The sequence below is a fragment of the Kogia breviceps genome, chromosome 9, assembly GCF_026419965.1.
Source record: "Kogia breviceps isolate mKogBre1 chromosome 9, mKogBre1 haplotype 1, whole genome shotgun sequence".
NCBI lineage: Eukaryota > Metazoa > Chordata > Mammalia > Artiodactyla > Physeteridae > Kogia > Kogia breviceps.
The window spans coordinates 75,811,525-75,833,336 of record NC_081318.1 but is presented as its reverse complement, the minus strand read 5'-3'; the positions used below and the strand labels follow the sequence as shown (position 1 = coordinate 75,833,336).

The window sequence follows — 21,812 nt, the reverse complement described above, 5'->3', positions numbered from 1 at the left end:
AGAAAACCTCGGCCCCTGCGCTCCCCTCCCCCACCGGTGGCCAAGCCCGCCCCCGGCCTCATTGATCCCGGAGCCTTTTCTGAATCGCGCAACCAATGGCAAACGCGAAGCCCAAAGCCACCGCGAGCGCAGGCGGAGGCGGAGGAGGTGTCGCCCAGACACCCGCCCAGGACGCCGCGGGCTCCCATCCCCCATCCCCCTGGCTCAGGGCCGCCCCACTTCCCCAGTGCCCGCGACTGTAAAGGGTGCACAGGGTGGGGCGCGTCTGCCCGCCTCTCCTGCCCGCACCCACCCACCCAGACACCCCCTCACTGCGTTTCCGTCCCTGCCAGCCCTGGGAAGGTGCTCGCGGCTTTGCCGAGGTTATACTTGTGTCATCAAAGCCACAAGGCGAGTTCGGAATGGGGGACTCTTTGGCTTTGTTAATTACCTCTTTTTAAAAATCGAACATTGCAAACTCCAGTAAATAGAGCTGAGGAACTGCCTAGCTAGCACCCCGACTCCTATCTCATTAAAAAAAAAAAAAATCAATATTTCTCCCCTCCCCCTCCGGATCCGCCCCGACCAGATAACCCTTTCTAAACTCTGTGGTGACAATCTGCTCCCCCGGCCGCGCTCCCCTCCGTGCCTCGGCTGCGGCTCCTTTAGCATTTTCCGCCCCTCTTCCTCCTCGCCTTCTCACGGTCCCTCGCCCAACCTCGTTTCCCCTCCCCCTCTCCCTCCTCCGGCTAGCTCTTTTTTTCCTGCGAAGCCCACTCTAATTGAGGCGCTGGGATTCCTCACGTGAGACGTTGATTTGTAGTTTGAACACGTGGCTCATTCAAAAAGCCGGACACTCGGAGCGGATTTTTTCCGCCTCCTGCGCTTTCCTCCCTCCACCCCCTTCTCCCCTCCCCCCTGCCAGTCACCCTTCAGGGTTTTTTATGGGGAGGCGGCGCCTGCCCTCACGTAGTGTGATATTTTCACAGTCCGCTGGCCGATGCCAGAGGGGTTGGGGAGTAAGAGACAAAAAGTAGTTTCCCCCCCTCCCTCCTCTCCTCCTTTTTCTCGCTAATCCCGCCTCCTCCTCCGAGTTAGGAAGACTCGTTGATGCGTTTGGGTTGTAGCAAGGCTTTTTCTTTTCTTGTTTTTTTTTTTTTAATACCTAGAAAAGGAAAAACAGAAACCCTTGGATCTGATTTTTCGCTCCTCGTTCCTGTCCTTGGTTCTTAGTGTGTCTGTGTATTTTAACGGCGAGAAGAGGAGGGGAACAAAACCCGCCGGATCCATCCATCGCTGTGGGTGGTTTTAATTTTTCGTTTTTCTCGTAATTTTTTTAAACAAACGCTCTTCACAATGAACAAACTGTATATCGGAAACCTCAGCGAGAACGCCGTCCCCTCGGACCTGGAAAGTATCTTCAAGGACGCCAAGATCCCGGTGTCGGGACCCTTCCTGGTGAAGACTGGCTACGCGTTTGTGGACTGTCCGGACGAGAGCTGGGCCCTCAAGGCCATCGAAGCGCTTTCAGGTGGGCCCCGGCCGGGCTCCGCCGGGACGCCTGCCCAGCCCCGCGCCGCTTGCCCGGGCCTGCCGGGGTCGGGCCGCGGCTGACATGGGGCTGTCCACACAGGGCCCCGGCCTGGGCGGGCGGGGGAGAGGAGACGAGGCCCGGGCGCCTGCACGCGTGGGTCGGGGCCCTTCTCCCAGCCCGGGCGCCTACCCGGCCCCCGCGGCTCCCCTCCCCCGCCGGGCTTTGAGGGCTGAGAGCGAACGCGCTGTCAGGAAAGCCCCGGCGCGGGCTCGGAGGGGAGGCGGGGGGGACTGTGTGGCGCCTGGGAGCGGGGCTGGAGGAGGGGGGTTGCTCGCCCCGCGCCCCGCCCGGGCCCAGGCGCGTGCTCCAGGCTCCGGCACGCCGGGCCTTGCTTGGGGGCCGAGAGCGAATGCCTGTTTCTCGCTCCTTCCTTCCTTTCCCTGCCGGTTATTTGTGGTGTTGGATTCGCTGCCTCCCCACCCGCCCCAGAACCCGGCCGCGGGAGAACTCAAAGTGGCCTTGACCCGGCTGCCGAACGAGGCCGCGGGTGGTGCCGAGCAAGGGCGGCCCCGCGCTTCTCCTCAACCTTGCGGGAGGCGGGCGAGGGCGACCCGGGTTATTTGCTCGACCTTCCCGCGTACGACAAGCTAGCGGGGCAGGTGGGCCGGGCGACCAGGGGTCGCCTCGGAGCGAGTCCCGCTGTGGCGCCGGGCTGCCAGGCTTCGGGCCGCGGCCTCCGGGACTGGTGGGGAGCGCTCGGCGAGGGCGGGGGGCCGTGCGTGGCGGGGAGGCGCGCGGGGGTGGGACGCCCGGGGGAAGGCTGTGTTCAGGTCCCACTCCGAGCCACATGCCTTTCGGGGTGGCGGGTGCCGTGCCGTTCCTCGCGCGCTGTGCAGTCCGTGCTGAGCTGCGCCTCTGGACGTTCGCCCTTGCCGTGCCTGCCCTGCGGTCCTCGAGCCTTTCCCGCCGCTCACTGCCAGTTCCCGGCGGGCCTGGGCTTGAACCCGGGAGAAGGGCCTGGGCTCCCCCTCCTGAAGAAAGCCCACGTAGCCCCTTCCCCCGACCTTGTCTTCTGGAGTCTCTGGGGAAGCGGACGGGGGGGTGGCGGGTAGAGTGTTCCCGAAGTTGTGGGTCAGCCAATTGATTCCCCTTCCCACCCATCTGTAAGTTACACACACGCAGCCTCCAGGGGCTCAGCTTCCCACCCGCGCGGGGCCGGTTTCTCTCTCGGCTCTGAACCACGTCTGGGTGCCTTTCGGGGTCTCAGGAGGCCACTCGTGTCGCTGCTTAGGCTGTGCGGGTCCTTCGGGCCCAGAGAGCCGCTAAACCGGGCCAACTGCCCCTCCACCTCTTGTGTGTCCGCAGGTAAAGTGGAACTGCACGGGAAACTCATAGAAGTTGAGCACTCGGTCCCCAAAAGGCAAAGGTGAGCTTACTTATTATGTTCTCATTGATTCTGTTTTCAACCATTGGGAGGAGAGACTCAACACAGCTGAAAACAACTTTTCCTCTTATTGTTATTGGGTTGCTGTATGATTTGGCGTTTCTCGTCTTTTGCCTTTAAGTTTCTGGCAGGTGTTTGTGTGTGAGTGTGAGTGTGTGTTGGTACTGCTGTGAAGGAATAGACGACTTGTCTGTGGCCCCCTGCCAGTGGATTATTGTTACTGGTATAAAGTCGTTTAAGGAAGCTCTCACAGCTACATGTTCTCCGGCAGAGTAGGTCAAGTTGCTGCAACAGGAAATCAGAGTCTCAAAGGGCAGTTTCTGGGCATCTGTGGGAATTAGGAAGCAATGGGTGACCGCTCCAGCCCGCCGCCCCCCACCTGAAAGTGCAGGATAGGCGGAAGCAGCTGCAGACACGCGCGGGTGTGGCGTGCCTTTCCTTCTCTGTCCCGAGTTGGCGGCGACGAGTCTGAGAGGCCTGGGAGGCCGTCCGCGCATCTGAGAGGAGAGGAATTTGCCTTTACCCTGGTAGCTCGCCCGCCGGGATTGGAACACGTGAGTGAACGCCTGGGCTTCTCCTGCCCAGAAGCGCCTTTCAGTCACTGCAGAGTAAGACAGTTTTCTGCAAACCCGCCTTTGTTTCCAGGCCTTCCCCCCACTCCCCCCCACCGGCCCCCATTTAAAAAATACTTTTGCTTACAGATAACCTCCGAGAGATGGAGAAGATTTTTGCTACTTAAACAAAGGGGATTGCACTTTTAGGAAAGCATGTGTAGTGTGTCAGTTTACAGAATGTTTGGAGACTGTGTTTTAATCTCTTAAGTATTTTGGAGAAATGGCTCCCTTCTCCAGAGCAGGCCAGATCCCGGCTCTGTAGCTCTGACTTGAAAGGCTCTGCTTCCTCCCGGTGGTGCTGGTGCTGGCTTATGCGTTGCTGGGCTTTGCAAGGTGGGGTTAGGGTTTCTTCCTTTCCCCCCTCCCGTCCCCGACTCCCAACCTGGGCCAAGTAAGTAAGCTGGAAGTTAATTTAAACTAGGGCAGCCAGAGCATCTGGTTAGATATTGGTGAGGGTGTGTATGCTGGAGGGCAGAAAGGGTTTGCTGTGCATTTCCCTGGTGCTTGGCTGGGAGAGATGGCTACCGAACAGGTCATCCTATGCCTATTTTTATTTTTTAAAATTTATTTGTAAATTATTTTACTTTATTTTAAAGGGTGGTGTTTTTTTTTAGTTTCTTTTTAAAATTAATTAATTAATTTTTGGCTGTGTTGGGTCTTTGCTGCTGCAGGCAGGCTTTCTCTGGTTGCGGCGAGCGGGCTTCTCATTGCGGTGGCTTCTCTTGTTGCGGAGCACAGGCTCTAGGCGCACGGGCTTCAGTAGTTGTGGCACGTGGGCTTCGGTGGTTGTGGCTTGCGGGCTCTAGAGCACAGGCTCAGTAGTTGTGGAGCACCGGCTTAGTTGCTCCGCGGCATGTGGGATCTTCCCGGACCAGGGATCGAACCCGTGTCCCCTGCATTGGCAGGCGGATTCCTAACCACTGTGCCACCAGGGAAGTCCCTATGCCTATTTTTTAAAAAATTTTATTTATTTATTTTTGGCTGCGTTGGGTCTTTGTTGCTACGCCCGGGCTTTTTCTAGTTGCGGCGAACGGGGGCTACTCTTCGTTGTGGTGCGCGGGCTTCTCATTGCGGTGGTTTCTTTTGTTGCGGAGCATGAGCTCTAGGTGTGCAGACTTAAGTAGTTGCAACGCACAGGCTCAGTAGTTGTGGCGCATGGGCTTAGTTGCTCCGTGATATGTGGGATCTTCCTGGACCAGGGATCGAACCCTTGTCCCCTGCCTTGGCAGGCGGATTCTTAACCGCTGCACCACCAGGGAAGCCCCCTATGCCTATTTTTAGATTGAGCTCTCTCCTAGGTAAAGCACTTTAACAAATTGTGTTTTTGTTAGCCAGCTTGTTTGGCTTTTTGTGGATTTCTCTTCTCCATGTACTTAATTTTCATCAGGATAGTTGGAAAGGGATTTGGCGTGGCCAGATTTAGTTGGGAATTTTGGTAGGGGTCAAGTTATTTTATATAGCAGAATGAAATTCTCTTTTAAAAGCTTCTAAAACAATAGAACGTGTACTGAAAACTATCTAAATTGATCTCAGTTTAATGAACAGTGGAAAAATTGGAGAAGTCATAGCTCCTTAAAAAAAGGTTAAAGGCATAGTCTGAATTGTTTACCTACTGGAAAAAAATGTAAGCACATTCTTCAAATTCTAATTGGTTTCATGTTTAGCCACTGTATCTTAATTTTCTTCAGATGTTGAATAAGAAATAGGCAGATGGTTATGTTGAAGGACAGGCATTTTAACATTTGAGAGTTTCTAAATTTAAACATTAAATGTCTTGACCTGTGTGTAAATACAATAACTTTGCCTTACTCTCCTGATTTTCCTTCTCCAGGCTGGTGTGAATTTGTCCTTCATGTGTAGGGAATTAAAAACATTGGTTAATAGACTGCCTGTTTTATTCTTAAAGGCTTTTGCCCAACCTAAAAACATACTTAGTTTACTTGTTACTTTATGACAAACAGGAGTTGCTGCTTAGGAAATCACATAAAGTAAAATGTTACCAGTGGCAGAAAGTATTTATCAATGGAAACTTCTTCAGTTTATTAACAATGAACATTAAATTTTGTAGCTGATTTTCATTAGCATTAAAATGCTGAGGATTTTGAATGTTATTGTCTTACTAGCAAAGTAAATAGGAGTGAGTACATTGGAGACAACTTTTTTTTTTTTTTAACTGATTTAGAGAGCAATCAAGTAAGTCCTTTGCTTGTACAGAAATGGCTAAAAACAACAATAGAGCTTGCTTTCTCTGCCCAGGGATTAAAAAAAATTTTTTTTAAATTTTAATTTCAATTATTTAGTTTTGGCTGTGTTGGGTCTTCGTTACTGCATGCAGGCTTCTCTTTGTTGCAATGTGCAGGCTTCTCATTGCGGTGGCTTCTCTTGTTGTAGAGCATGGGCTCTAGGGCACGCAGGCTCAGTAGTTGTGGCGCGCAGGCTCAGTAGTTGTGGCGCACGGGCTTAGTTGCTCCGCGGCATGTGGGATCTTCCTGGACCAGGGATCGAACCTGTGTCCCCTGCGTTGGCAGGCAGATTCTTATCCATTGCGCTACCGGGGAAGCCCTGCCCAGAGAGATTTGCTGGAAATCTATGTTACAGTTTTGTTCTAACTGAACCTTGAAACTGTGTTGTAGTTTTCCTTATCTGGACTGTTTGACTGTCTGAATAGGCTTTGGGAGAGGGCAGAGAAGGCACCTTGGTGATCCACATGCCCAGCACCTATAGGAGGGTCAAGAGGTGGTACTGGTGACAGTGAATTGAATGCCACGGACCAGCCCTTGCCAGTGAGCCTGCTGGACTTCTGGGTGGAGTTCTTTGTGCTTAGCAGTCATTGCATTCCATCCCATCATCATGTGGGCACCTGAGGCAGGCAGACCCACATATGCAGCAGTGACCTTTATACCTGCTGTGCAAGGCATGTTGGGAGCCCGGTGCTGAAGAATGCTTATGGCAGCACTCTGAGATGGATCAATGGGCTTGCAGCAGCTAAATGGGAGCAGGCCCAGGGGGTGATTTGATGCGTGGTAGGATGGCCCAACTCTGACGGGGAGCAGAGCTGGGTGGGACCATTTCAGGAAGGGGCATTGTTGAGTTTGGTTCAGACCAAGCTTAGCTCCTGATGAAGTCACAAGGGAATGTGGAAGGAATGTTGCTTTTCTGCATTCAGATGCCCCCCAGTTGGGGAAGATTATAGCAGTGCTTCACAGAGTTTGAGGTCCCCTGTTTCCAGAATGAAGAGAAGATTGCACTGAGTACCAGTGATAGTGTTGTATCTTTTGTTCCAGATATAAAAGATACAGCACATGAAGACTTGGCTTCACTCTGGAGGTATAAGCTTTAAAAAAAATTTCCCTCCCTCCTTGGGAGTGAGGGTGGGTGTGAAAATTGTTTTGACTTTGGAAGACGGTGGCTGACTTTGGTTGGAAGAGTCACTGGTATCTTGGGGAACCTTGGTGTGCCCCTATATGTTTTTGTAAATAGCGCCGATTTCCTTTTTGTTATGTTGTGGGCTCTTGGGCATGGGAGAGGTAACAGGAAAGTTGCTGACGCTCGGGAACTGAGCGGATGGTGGTTTAATTCATTTTCCATTACTTTTTTAAATTATGAAAATTTGTGTATTTTCCAGCTTTTTCTAGCTTAAACTTCCTCATGATTTAGCTCTTGGCATTGATTAGAATTGTATGTAGCCAAAACATTTGAATGAAAGAGAAAAAATAGTGGGGTATCATAGTTAATATTTTTCCAGGAAGGATCCGTTAAAACAGACTGTGGTGCCTAAGCTCAAATGTCTTTGTTTCTTGCTTCCTTAAAATTAAAAAAAAAAAAAAAAAAAAAAAAGGAAATAAAATGAACAGCTTATTTCCGTATTAGAATCTTATGTTTATCATATAAATGGGGTAGAGCATGTATAAAAATTACTGTGGTTTTAAATATATCTTACTTTAAATGGCCATTTATAAGCTAGTGCTGCCTTTTAAAAGCTGTTAAGTATAGAATAGGATGGTGCCATGACTAGCCATGTGCCCATTAGCCAGGGCATAAGACCCTGTTGTCTCAGGACAGTAAAAGCTGTTTTTAATGCTAAATATTTTAACAGGTATGCCCCTGGTTTATCAGTGATGGTACAGGTGAATCTTGTGAATTAGGGAAATTTCTCAAACATGCATATCCCTGAGATTCTGAATGTTAGGAAACTTTCACGGCTGGTAAAGAATCATAGGCAGGGTTATCTTTGCAGTGCTCGGTTTAAGATCAGTAATGCATGACTGCTTAAGTGGTTGTAGCCAATGAGATTTTTCTTGATTTCACGTTGTTTTCTCAGTACGGTTTGAGGAAGTTTAAAAGATTTCTTACTTTTCTTTCTCACTTTATTAGAATTAAAAAAAAAATGTTGATAAGTAGCTTCTGTGTGGCTGTCCATGATAACAAGGAAGACGTTATGAAAACGTGACATGTGCCTGGAGCCAGTGGGAACTGAGAATCTTGGCTTCTGTTTCTGGTTTCCTTTTGATTTGTGTGATGACTTACATTCTCTGTTCACGCCAAATGCCATTATAATAAACTAACAGGAGGCATATTTTGTTCTGAGTTTTGCATTCTGCTTGAAATAAATGAGTTACCAGCTAAGGCTTAAAAATATATTTTGGAATTGCAGAGAGCTGGGCTTTTCCCTGTAAGGAACTTGACTTGTATTTCTTTTCTGTAGTGTGGTAGTTCAGTTGCTTTTGCACGTGTACCTCTTTTGGGCAGTCAGCAAGAGGGACGTGATCTTTGCCATACTGTGAAATGCTTTTGTGAGCCACACTACTGTAATTCATGTGTTGTTATAGGTCTGGGATTTTGTATTAAAGTGAAGCTGTTGAGCCACCTTGATATATATTTTGAAGCAACTCCATTTTAATAGTCTTTAGCAGCATTCAGACAGCAACTTTTCTAGCAGTAACTAATTTTGAAAATTGTGAATTATCCATTCAGGAACGCTGGTGGTTGGTTTTGTCTGGAAGGAAGGAGAGAGTCTGTGCTATTCTTAGCTGAGTTTCCTTTATCAACTGTTGACTCTGATTCAAGCTTCTAGAGTCATAAGACAGGAGGTGGCAGTGTGGGAGCAGTGACCGAGGGATAGGATTGGCATTTTTATTTTTAAAAATTTTTACTGAGTTATAATTTACATACCATACAATTCACTTGCTTTACTTGTGCAATTCAATGATTTTTGGTATATTTACCGAGTTGTGTAACTATCACCACAGGCATAGAATTTTTTTTTGTCTTTTTTTGGCCACGTGGCATGTGGGATCTTAGTTCCCTGACCAGGGATTGAACCCGTGCCCCCTGCATTAGAAGTGTGAAGTCTTAACCGTTGGACTGCCAGGGAAGTCCCTGGATTGGCATGTTTACTTAAGATCTCTTCCCCATAAATCTGATGTTTACACATGGGCTTTGACTACAGAGTTTTGCTTGAAAGCTGGTTGCAAACAGTTTTTAGTGTTCTATTAAAATTTATCATGGTCTGAAATTGCTGTTTGGTAAGTATTTGGTAAATAAACACAGCTATAAATATCAATACAGTATAGGAATTTTGTTGCCCTGAAGGGGAGTCCATAGTACATAAATTATGTGTTTGAGAGAATTATGCTTAGGCCATTTAACTTGATTAGGAAAAGGTTTGAAATTATGGAATTATTGTTTCCTCAAACCAGACTTTGAAGTGGAAAAAAAAAATGCTGTTAAAATCTAGTGGAACTCTAAGCTGAAAGAGGCCTGAGTCCTTAGAATATCGGCCATTATTACTTAGTTGTTTAGGATGTTGATTCCATTGTGATCATGGTGTGTTTCACTTCTCTATCACAGCACCCTGAAAACTGGTGGCCCGAAACAAGAGCAACTTACTCTTTCCTGTGGTCATATGGGTATGTTAGGTGGTGAGTTCTTTTCCACATGGTATCATTTTGGGTCATTTACTAAGCTGGGCTAAAAGGTCCAAGAAAACTTCACTCACATGTCTGCCCTCTTGGTGCTTATCCAGGTCATCTTTCTCTACTCTGTATCTCATCACTCAGTAGTGGCCCCTGACTGGCTACCCCAAGTGAAATCAGAAGCTGCTGGGCCTCTTAAAGGCTAGGTGCAGAATTGGCACATTGTTGCTTTTAATCCCATTCTATTGATAAAGGCAGGCCAGGAGGCCAGGAGAGGTTCAAGGAGGATGTGGAAATAGCTTCTCTCTCTTGATGGTGGAGTGTCATGCATGCACACAGAGGAGGAATTGATGGTGGCCATCTTTTTAGATCTTCCACAAATTGGAGGGAGGAGAGCATTTAGCCTTGAAAGTGCTTAGAACATAAAATACCTGAAAATAGCATTTAACACTAGAAATGGGGAGCCAGTCTCCTTGTAATATGCTGATAAGAGAGGATGGTGTTAACTTTTGAGGTAAGAGTAGTGGTCAGTCTCTGTTTATGTCTTTGGAACAGCTAATAGGGTTTGCTGATGGATGGGATGAGAGGTGTGAGAAGAGGAAAGGATGACAAGATTTTTTGACCAGAACAACCTGGTTGGAAGGTGGTGCCATTGAGCAAAATGGAGAGTATTGTGAGACAAACAGGTTCTTGGTTGGAAGTCGGAGCTTTACTTTTGGCATATTTTGTTTCTAATACTTATTAGAAATTTAAATGATGACATCAAGTAGGTAGTTGGATATATTGGTCTGGAGCCCAGGAGAAGGTAGGAAGCGGAGGTCAGCATTAGAGGCTTCATTATCTTGTGGTATCGAAATCATGAAATTGGACAAAATCATCAAGGAACTGAGCCGGGAGCTCTAGGAGGAAGGAGGGACCAGCAGGGGAGAGTGAAGGAGACCAGTGATTAGCGGAAGTCCAGCACAGCGAACTGTTTCTGAGAGAGAAGTGAAGCAAGCCTGTGGAGAAGTAAAGTAATCAACTGTGTAGAGTGTAACTGAGAGTTTGTGCTTTAGATGGATGAAAAAGTGAGTGGGAGTGGTGTTAAGTCTCAGCCTTCTGGCTGTGCTGTAAATAAATGGAGAGCGATTTATAAATTTTGGAGCAACCTGGAATACAGCCTTTCTTCCAGAATTCATTTATTAGGCTCTTAGTTCATTTTTTTTTTTTTTTTTATGTTCCAGAAACATCTATAAGTATGTTCTATTTTTAAGTTGCTAGAGATGGAAGCAGCTCCTAAGGTTAGTAGATCCTCCTCTTGTTCAGTGGACAAGGATTGTTGGTAACAGTTGACCTACCCTCTGGCGTCTGTTTTGACACTTCTGGTGACTGTGAGCTCACTTTCCCATCGACAACCCATTTTGCTTTTTATTAGTACATATTTGGTTTCAAAACAGTGCAAAGTCCAGTGCTTCTATGCGCTTGTCTAAATACTTGATTAAAGACAAGCAAAGGCTGAAACTAATGGCCACAATATTTTTGAATATTATGGGAGAGGTTTACAATACTTTAATCACTTTGTTATTTTAGTATACTTGAGTAAAGCATTCCGTCCATTTTATTCATAAAATTTAAGTTATAAGAAATATAAGAAACCCTTGAAGTGCCCTAAATTCTCTCATTTTTGCATATTAAAAAATCTGGTTTTTGGTAAAGTAGCCTCCTTCTCAAATTATGAATACTGCCTTTGGCCACAGGAGTCACCAAAACAAGGTTAGAGTACTTGATTTTGAGACAGGTGTCTTGGTCTGAATAACTCTTTTAAGACTTTCTTTATCTATGCAAGTCCTTTGATTAATAGACTGCTACGTTCAGAATGTGTTAAACACCTGCTGTTTTAAGAGAGAAAACTAATAAAAATGAGATAGCACAATAGGGTTTTTAAAAAATGGTATTAGTTGCTTTACCAAAGGATTTTCTGTAAAGCCCTGGGAGAAGAAGTGACTTGCCCATGGCACTGCAGGTGATTAGTGGAACCCATTTCCAGGTCCTGTGACTCTGCCCTGTCTTCATTTCTCCCATTTAAAGTTGTCAGATCCTCAAAAAGTAGCTTACACAGCAGCCTGATCTTGTTTGCAGTGGCAAGTCGGAGCAGAGATGTCCTGTTTCTTGCTTTCTCTGAAGAAAAAAGAAATCTTGTTTGGCTTCTTTGAAGGGTTGATTTATTGTCTTTCTGCAGGAAAAAGACAGGTACAGGTAGTCTGGAATCCGGGGCTTACTGCAGAATAAAAATATCCGGACATCCTGTTTTAAGACAGAAAATGAGACTACTTTTTCCTTGAAGGTTTTTTCGTTTTTTTGTTTTGTTTTTTTAAGCAGCTTCATCTTAGTATAAATGAATTGCAGGGAAGTTGGAGGGAGCCTAAGGAGATATGAGAGTAGAACAGAGGGCATGAGGAGGTAGATGCCATGGCATGGCTTTATCCCACGCAGGTGATTGTGATTCACAGCATGTGTTTTAGATGGCAAAAGAGGTAGAGGTGTCCTGTGTGGAGTCCATGGTGCCTGGTTGTCCCGCCTTGTTACCAAATTGAGTAGGATTCTGCCTTGCGGAAAGAAGTTTCTTAAACTTGGAATATTAAGGATTGGGAGAGAGTAGGAGGGGGAAATCGTACTGAAACATCTTGATGAGGAGCCCTGATGCTTGCCTCATGTGCTCTTGTTGAACTGAAGGGTGTAGCCAGAAGAATGTTACATCTGGGTTTGAATCCCAACTCTACTTTCTGAATTCATGATGATAAATGTTTAAGGATGAGGAAATCAAATTTGGGAGGTTAGAATGGAAAGGGTGCCTCATAGGATCCTGGGTTTGTGTATAAAGCATCAATACAACATCACCCAGTAGTCACTCCCATGGCAGCTGTTATATTTTTTCCTCTTGAGATTCAAATGTGAAGGCTGGATGTATATTATATTTGGTGGTGATAACAAATATGAAAAATTTTTGTTCTTTTTGGGATGTGGGCTCATAAAAGTAGAAATCTTTGGGTGGTGTCTTTTTGTTTTTATCTTCATTGAGTATGTATTAATTTAAAAAATTAAGGTATAACCTAGGTACGATAGAGTATATGAATATTAAATAAAGCATCTTGATGAATTCTTAACAAATGTATACATGTAAATTAATTCAAAACACATGAATTATGAAAATATTTGTTCTTTAATCCTCCCTATCCCCATGTATTTCCCATGTCTTATAGCCGGTAACTTGGTATATTATTTTTCAGAATTTTTTCTGTGCATGTATCCACACTTTTTAATTTAATAATAAAATCATACTGTTTATTTTTTGTGCTTTTACTAAATAATGTATCCTGAAGAATCTTCAGTGTAGGTACAAATAATTCACTCATTAAACCAAGTTGCGTTGCAACAATTAAATGTTCTTTTCATAGTGATTTCAGTGGAGCATAAGTATATGTATGTCAGGACTCTTGGTTGGATATATATATATTTTAATAAATCTATTTATTTATTTTTGGCTGAGTTGGGTCTTTGTTGCTATGTGCGGGCTTTCTCTAGTTGTGGTGAGTGGGGGCTGCTCTTTGTTGCTGTGTGGGGGCTTCTCATTGCAGTGGCTTCTCTTGCTGCAGAGCACAGGCTCTAGGTGCGTGGGCTTCAGTAGTTGTGGTGCAGGCTTCAGTAGTTGGGCGAGCTTCAGTAGCTGTGGCACGTGGGCTCTAGAGCACAGGCTCAGTAGTTGCGGCGCACGGGCTTATTTGTTCCGTGGCATGTGGGATCTTCCTGGACAGGGCTCGAACCCGTGTCGCCTGCATTGGCAGGTGTATTCTTTTTTTTTTTTTTTTTCAGTACGTGGGCCTCTCACTGTTGTGGCCTCTCCCGTGGCGGAGCACAGGCTCCGGACGTGCAGGCTCAGCGGCCGTGGCTCACGGGCCCAGCCGCTCCGCGGCATGTGGGATCTTCCCAGACTGGGGCACAAACCCGTGTCCCCTGCATCGGCAGGCGGACTCCCAACCACTGTGCCACCAGGGAAACCCTGGCAGGTGTATTCTTAACCACTGTACCACCAGGGAAGCTTGGTTGGATATTTCTATAAGGTAAATTCTTAGACTGAAAATTGCTGTGTCAAAAGACATGCACATTTAAATTTTGAAGTGCTCTGCCCAAAACCTAAGTTTACCTATTGACATGGTTAGTCATAGTTTGACAACCAAGGAGCTGTTTTAAGTGAATTGTGCACTAAGACAGTTTGGTTAAAAACTGTCTTTTCTTTCTTTCTTTCTTTTTTTTTTTTTTTTTTTAAATTTATTTAATTAATTAATTTATTTTTGGCTGTGTTGGGTCTCCATTGCTGCGCGTGGGCCTTTGTTAGTTAGTTAGTTGTGGTGATCGGTGGCTACTCTTCGTTGTGGTGCACGGGCTTCTCATTGCAGTGGCTTCTCATTGTGGAGCATGGGCTGTAGGCTCATGGGCTTCAGTAGTTGTGTCTCACGGGCTTCAGTAGTTGTGGCTCACGGGCTCAGTAGTTGTGGCTCACAGGCTCTAGAGCACACAGGCTCAGTAGTTGTGGCGCACAGGCTTAGTTGCTCCACCGCACGTGGGATCTTCTTGGACCAGGGCTTGAACCCGTGTCGCCTGCATTGGCAGGTAGATTCTTAACCACTGCGCCACCATAGAAGCCCGTAAAATGGTCTTTTCAAGCCTGGAGTACTGTATCATTCTAGGAACAGCCTTATTCTTTCTACCATGGATGTTCTGCTGACTCTGACAAGTTTAGGTCCCTATTCATTTGTGTCCCTTGCATGTAAAAATGAAGTCAAAAGCTATAAAGAGTAAATTCTGAAAACTTAAAGTTCGAATACCTGAAGTTTATGTTCTCTTATACTTACCACCTTGAATTTTGTATCTTACCTCAGAAATGAACAATATTTACATGCAGTGGGAGCTTTACTAAATAATATTTTGAGGAGAAATTTGATTAAGAATTAGTTTTGGAAACAAAATAAGCAAAGAAAAAAAATAATAAGCAAAGAAACAAACAACAACAACAAAAAGAATTAGTTTTCAAAACAAAGTCCTACTCAGCTTGCCACTGGAGCTGGGCAGATGATGATTGGTGAGCTTACTTAAGAAAACCTATGATTATGATTGAGTTCTCTCTAGTGATCCCCAAATGTTTACTACTTTTTAAGAGTCAGCTGTTCTTGCAAAAATGGAGAAGCTCTTGCCTTTCTTTGGAGAGATGAGTGTGGTTGAAAATTCTAATTTCTGTATTTTTGGTGTGCAAGTTTACCTATTTCTCCATTTTTTTTGAGTTTCAGAAGTGAATTCATTCCTTATGGCTTATAAAAAATTTTTAGTTTAACAAGCATAGATGGAGTACCTGTGCTTGTAGGCAGTTCCATAACTAGGTTTCAGGGGCTAGAAAGATGAATAAGATACTTGTTTTGAAGAAAAGTACATGGAGTATAGTGACTTGTACTTTGTTCTGTCTCAATCCCTGAGTGATATTTTTGTCTTCAGCACTAACAGTGGCTCACGGTGCCAGTGATCCCAGAGGTGGATTAATATCTCTGTAGGTAGAGAAGTGGTTAATACATCATGAGGCATATATGGGATGCCCCAGAAACACAGGAGGTGCATTGGGCTTAGCTGAGTGTTGGTGCAGCCAGCCAGGCATAGGTTCAGAGAGCAAGGCATGTGAAGGCAACTGAGGCTAACTGTGTGCAGTGGGGATGGGAAAGGCAGAAGAGACAGCAGGAGGCAAGGCATGTAAGTGTGAAATACCCTGGTGTGTGCGGGGGAATGGCAAGCTGTTCGGAATTAGAGAGGCCCGAGTGTGAGGCAGGACTATGGTGGAGCCTGAGCCTAGAGGGGCAGCAAGAGCACCCCAGGTTCTGCTGGGCTCAGGAGATCTGATTCTTCATGCGTTTAACTTTAGGGGTTCACTCAGTTTAGTTAATGTCATTTAGCAGATGGTTATTTGGGATCATCTCATGGAAGACTTGATGCTTGGGTTAATTTGGGGATCTGCTCACCAGCGATTATGTTGAGCTGCTTTTACCTCTTAAGTGCTTCCTGGAAACGGCTGTGCCCCAGAACATTACGTGGGGCATGGAGCTGTTCCCAGGACACCCTCTGACAGGGTGATTAGGGTAAATCATGAGAGGACTAGGAACCCTGTAGTAAGGCTGACTGAGCCTATGCCGCTTTTTTAAGGTCAGTTATGACGGTCATAGTTTTAGTCAATGGTAATGATTAAACCACCTGGTATTATTTGATTTTATTAAGACATCTCAAATGATACAGTGAACCTTTGGAGAAAAATGAGACCCTTCTAGGTGCACATACTTTTTTTTTTTTGCAAGGCAAGAAAAATTTTATTTTTATTTTTTGGCCATGCCATGTGGCCTATGGCACTTTAATTCCCCAATCAGGGATCTCCACCCCCCACACTGAGAGCGTGGAGTCCTAACCACTGGACTGCCAGGGAATTCCCAGGAAAATTTAAACATAAAAAAAATGTTCTCTGCCCTGTGGCCTCCCCTCTCCCCGCACTGTGCATTGTGTGTCTGCATTAGGCATTGACCAAACATCCCCCATCAGCAGAAATACCTGCTCAACTATAAAGAGCAACGTTCTCCGAGCGTCAACAAGACACCTCCTAGATCTTCCATTTCTTTCTTAGATCAACTAAGTTTTCATTGACGTGTACTTAGTCTTCTATTTTTTTATAAGTCAGTTTAGATGATATGTACCTCCCTCCCTAGACTAAAATGATGAGATCAATGTTCTTATATTACCTTTTACCTTCTTTTCCCATTTCTTTCCCAGTTTTTTTACTTTTATAATTTTCTTAAAATTGAAGTATAGTTGATTTACAATGTGTTAATTTCTACTGTACAGCAAAATGATTCAGTTGTACATATACATTATTTTTTATATTCTTTTCCATTATGGTTTATCACAGGATACTGAATATAGTTCCCTGCGCTATACAGTAAGACCTTATAGTTTATCCATTCTATATATAATAGTGTGCATCTGATAATCCCAACCTCCCACTCCATCCCTTCCCATCCCCTTGGCAACCCCAAGTCTGTTCTCTGTCTGTGAGTCTGTTTCTGTTTTGTAGGTAGGTTCATTTGTGTCATATTTTAGATTCCACTGTGCATACACTATTAACTGAGCAAAACTAGGGGCAGCAGTACACAAGCTGTTGGGAGGGTCAGTGGTATCTTGCTTGGAATCACACAGACGTCAGTTAGAATCCTTGCTCATCTCTGTGATCCCAGGCAAACTGATGCTACTCTGGATTTCTCCACTTATTTATAAATAGGGGCTATAAAACTTATTGCACAAGGTTGTTGGGAATTAAATGATAATGTTTGTAAAGGACTTCTTGGAGTATCTGACACCTAAGTGGTGTTGTCTCATATTAGTAAGCATGTGTATTTACAAGTGGAGATTGAAAATAAGAGTTGAGTGTATCTGTTCCTGCATAATCCCATAGTTTGCTCTCACATGTACAGATACATAGAAATGTTTCACACTTCTTAGTAGAGTATGAGTTATGCATTGTGAATAAGTTAAGAGTTTGTATTAAAAAAAAACTTTGTATTTTAGGTCTGGATGTGTAGGTCTTAGCATCCCTAAAATGTGTCTAATTAGGAAATTCTCTTAAGAGAGATCATATTATTTAAAAAAAAAAAAGACTAGGAGATAAAGAACTCCTGTTAATCTCAAAAAGGTAGACAACATACTACAAAAATGTACAAAGGATAAGCAGCAGTTCAGAACGGGTTATCTGAAAGGCCAATCTACTTAGGAAAAGATATCCTATCTCACTAGTCATTAGGGAAATGCCAATTGTAATGGCATTTTTGCCTATGAACTTGGGAAAAATGAACAAGATTGATAATACCTGGTGTTGGCAAGAGTGTGTAGGAATGGGCACTCAAACGGCTAGAATGTAAATTGGCAAAGACTTCTTGGCATGCTATTTGGGAGTATCTGTTAGAACTTAAAATGTGAATACCCTTCAAGTATCATGGAACACAACCTAGTCTTCATAGTTTTTTGTGGTCTGTAACCATAGTTTTAATCAATAGTATTGTAAAGGAGTTGAAATCACTAGGCAGGACTTGGTAAAAAGGTCTTTGGGTGGGAGTCCAAAATATAATGCAGATAAACTTTTAGGTTTTGTTATATCACTCATTACATTTTAATAGGTATTATCAGGTAATCTGGAACTTTCACCATTGTCTACTTTCCAAGCAAAGAGGGTTCCCTAGCCTTAATTTGACTGTCTGGGACATTTTGAATTTACTCATTTTTGAGCTTTAGAGGGTAGATTTTTTTAAAAAATAAATTTTTAAATTTATTTTTGGCTGCATCGGGTCTTCCTTGCCGCACGCAGACTTTCTCTAGTTGCAGCAAGCAGGGGCTACTCTTTTTGTGGTGTGCGGGCTTCTCGCTGTGGTGGCTTCTCTTATGGAGCACGAGCTCTAGGCGCATGGGCTTCAGTAGCTGTGGCACATGGGCTCAATAGTAGTGGCTCGCGGGCTCTAGAGCGCAGGCTCAGTAGTTGTTGTGCATGGGCTTAGTTGCTGCACGGCATGTGGGATCTTCCCAGACCAGAGCTCGAATCCGTGTCCCCTGCATTGGCAGGCGGATTCTTAACCACTGCGCACCAGGGAAGTCCTAACCCATTATATATTAACAGATTTTTGTAACAAAACAAACTCATCTAAAACCAAAATAAAAAGTACAAAAGTGAAAAAAAAATTACAAAAGTGGAATTGCTTTACAAATTTGCAGATTTCTTTAATGTTTGACCTAATTGACAGCTGGACATTCATAACTACTTTAACATTCAGTTTGTTGCTATATATTGTTTTGATTGAAGTATATGATGAAAATCTAGCCTCACACAGATGAAAAGTTAGAAAAGGAGAGGAATATTTTAATAGTCTTTTTAGATGATTCTGGGTATTTTTGTTCCTATACCAAAACTCTGCAAGTGGAAATTTTTTAAAGGTTAGTTGAATTGTGGAATCTGAAATCCTATCAGTAAATTTTTTTGTATTTTGTTACATTAAAATCCATTGGTCTCATGAAGTGAACAAATGCTGTTGGAAAAATGGTGCCAAAAAGACTTGCTCCACGCAGGGTTGCCACAAAACTTCCATTTTTTAATTTTTAAATTTTTTTTATTTTTTAAAATTTATTTTTGGCTGCATTGGGTCTTTGTTGCTGTGTGCGGGATTTCTCTAGTTGTGGTGAGTGGGGGCTACTCTTTGTTGCAGTGCATGGGCTTCTCAATGTGGTGGCTTCTCTTGTTGCGGAGCATGGGCTCTAGGCGCGCGGGCTTCAGTAGTTGTGGCACGTAGGCTCAGTAGTTGTGGTTCTCGGGCTCTAGAGCACAGGCTCAGTAGTTGTGGTGCACAGGCTTACTTGCTCCTCAGCATGTGGGATCTTCCCGGACCAGGGCTCAAACCCATGTCTGCTGCACTGGCAGGCGGATTCTTAGCCACTGCACCACCAAGGAAGCCCAAATTTTTAAATTAAAAAAATTTTTTAAATTGGAGTAAAATTGCTTTACAGTGTTGTGTTAGTTTCTGTTGTACAATGAAGTGAATCAGCTATATGTATACTTATATCCCCTCCCTCTTGGACCTCCTTCCCACTTCCCCCATCCCACCCATCTAGGTCACCACAGAGCACGGAGCTGAGCTCCCTGTGCTGTACAGCAGGTTCCCACTAGCTATTTGTTTTACACGTGGTAGTGTATTTATCTCAAACCTAATCTCCCAATTCATCCCACCCTCCCCTTCTCTGCCTGTGTCCACATGTCCATTCTCTACGTCTGTCTCAATTCCTGCCCTACAGATAGGTTCATCTGTACCATTTTTCTATATTCCACATATATGCATTAATATACAATATTTGTTTTACTCTTTCTGGCTTATTTACTCTGTATAGCAGACTCTAGGTCCATCCACATCTCTACAAATGACCCAGTTGCGTTCCTTTTTATGGCTGAGTAATAGTCCATTGTGTATATATGTACCACATGGTCTTTATCCATTCATCTATCGTTGGACATTTAGGTTGTTTCCGTGTCCTGACTATTGTAAACTGTGCTGCAATGAATATTGGGGTACATGTGTCATTTTGAATTATGGTTTTCTCAGGGTATATGCCCCGTAGTGGAATTGCTGGGTCATATGGTAGTTCTATGTTTAGTTTTTTAAGGAACCTCCATACTGTTCTCCATAGTTGCTGTATCAATTTACATTCCCACCAACAGTGCAAGAGGGTTCCCTTTTCTCCACACCCTCTCCAGCATTTATTGTTTCTAGATTTTTTAATGATGGCCATTCTGACTGGTGTGAGGTGATACTTCATTGTAGTTTTGATTTGTGCTTCTCTAATAGTGATGTTGAGCAGCTTTTCATGTGTCTCTTGGCCATGTGTATGTCTTTTTTGGTGAAATATCTATTTAGGTCTTCCGCCCAGTTTTTAATTGTGTTGTTTGTTTTTTTGATATTGAGCTCCCTGAGCTGATTGTATATTTTGGAGATTAATCCTTTGTCAGTTGCTTCGTTTGCAAATATTTTCTCCCATTCCGAGGGTTGTCTTTTCATCTTGTTTATGGTTTCCTTTGCTGTGCAAAAGCTTTTAAGTTTCATTAGGGCCCATTTGTTTATTTTTGTTTTTATTTTCATTACTCTAGGAGGTAGGTCAAAAAAGAACTTGTGGTTTATGTCAAAGGGTGTTTTTCCTATGTTTGCCTCTAAGAGTTTTAGGTCTTTAATCCATTTGGAGTTTATTTTTGTTTATGGTGTTAGGTGGTGTTCTAATTTCATTCTTTTATATGTAGCTGTCCAGTTTTCCCAGTACCACTTATTGAAGAGGCTGTCTTTTTTCTATTGTATGTTCTTGCCTCCTTTGTCATAAATTAGGTGACCATATGTGCGTGGGTTTATCTCTGGCTTTCTATCCTGTACCATTGATCTAGATTTCTGTTTTTGTACCAATACCATACAGTTCCATTTAAAAAAAATAGGCAATTTAAAAAAATCTGCAAAGTGCACTAAAGCAAAGCACAGTAAAAAAACAAACAAACAAACAAAAATCCATTTGTCTCTCTTGCATTTTTATCCCAAAGCATTGGGAAACTGTCAAAGCTCAAGGTGGTAGATATTTTTGCTGAAATTCTGATTTTTACTTAAAAGCTTAAATTCAGTCATTGGCAACAAATGCTGTTAGTTTTTCTTGAATTAACTGGTTGATTTTGTTCTCTTTTGAGAAAATGTCCACCAGACAGTCAGTCTTAAATAATCACAGTGTATAGCTCTTTCAAGTAAAAATGGCGCTCTCTGAAAAAAAGTGGCTGGTTCACTCTTGCACAGTGCCTTTTCTGCAGACAGCCATATTAGGTAGCCCAAGTGCTTCATGCGTACGGCCCTTCTCTTCACATAGATATTAACAGGATGTGTACTCAAGGGTTATTTAAGAAAATTAATAATTTTTACTGTTTCATTAAGGACATTTAAAAATGAAATGGATTAACTTTTACTGCAAGTGCGGGTGAAGAATACAATGATTGTGAGTACCACAGGTTAGTGCCATTGCCTTGATTCATGCTAAGATGCCAGCCAGTTTACCCACTATTGTTTTCACACCGTCAGGGCAAATGTCCACACACTGAAAGAGGCAAATAACATCTTAGTAGTATTATAGAAATAGTTTTGACTTCTTGAACCTCTTTGAAAATGTCTCAGGGACACCCCCCGCCCTCCCAGGAGTCCACATGCTGTATGTTGGGAATTGCTGTTCTACAGTAATGTGATGTTTGAAATTATTTGGATTAGGTATTCCTGTGAATGTGTATTTACATCATAACACAACAGATGGCAAGAGCAACTGAGGATTTTATTCAATTCCATGGCCTGTTAGCCTTGAGAGGGAATTTTACACAAGTCAGTTTGTGAAAAACAGGTGTGGGAAGAGAAAAGAAACAAATGGAAAAAAAAATATAAGAAACTAAACACAAAAGATAAATCTAGGTGTATAAAAGACAAACAGGGAGCATTTCAATGTGCATGAGCAAAATGAAGTGAGTTTGGGTGTTTGGGCAGCCACAGTTAGGCTTTAAGTTCCTCAAACCAAAGTGAACCGTACACGATGACTACAAGTCTTGCCTAAGAAAATGAACGGCCTTCAGTTTGGTTATTCCTAAAATGTTAGAGAAAACTAACTAGAATCTAAGAGCACCATCAAAGTTTCATTTGACAGTTTAGATGTTTTGAGGCTGGAAG

The 21,812-nt window shown here is 43.8% G+C and overlaps 1 protein-coding gene across 1 annotated transcript in view; it reads left to right on the top strand.

The window, feature by feature from the left end:
* The first annotated feature begins 952 nt into the window (after nucleotides 1-952).
* IGF2BP3 (insulin like growth factor 2 mRNA binding protein 3) overlaps nucleotides 953-21,812 on the top strand; it is a 140,606-nt gene continuing 119,746 nt past the window's right edge. The window contains exons 1-2 of the mRNA XM_059074162.2: nucleotides 953-1,510; nucleotides 2,879-2,939. Coding sequence (XP_058930145.1) covers nucleotides 1,336-1,510; nucleotides 2,879-2,939 — 236 coding nt within the window. The 5' untranslated portion in view covers nucleotides 953-1,335. The remainder of the gene's footprint in view (nucleotides 1,511-2,878; nucleotides 2,940-21,812) is intronic.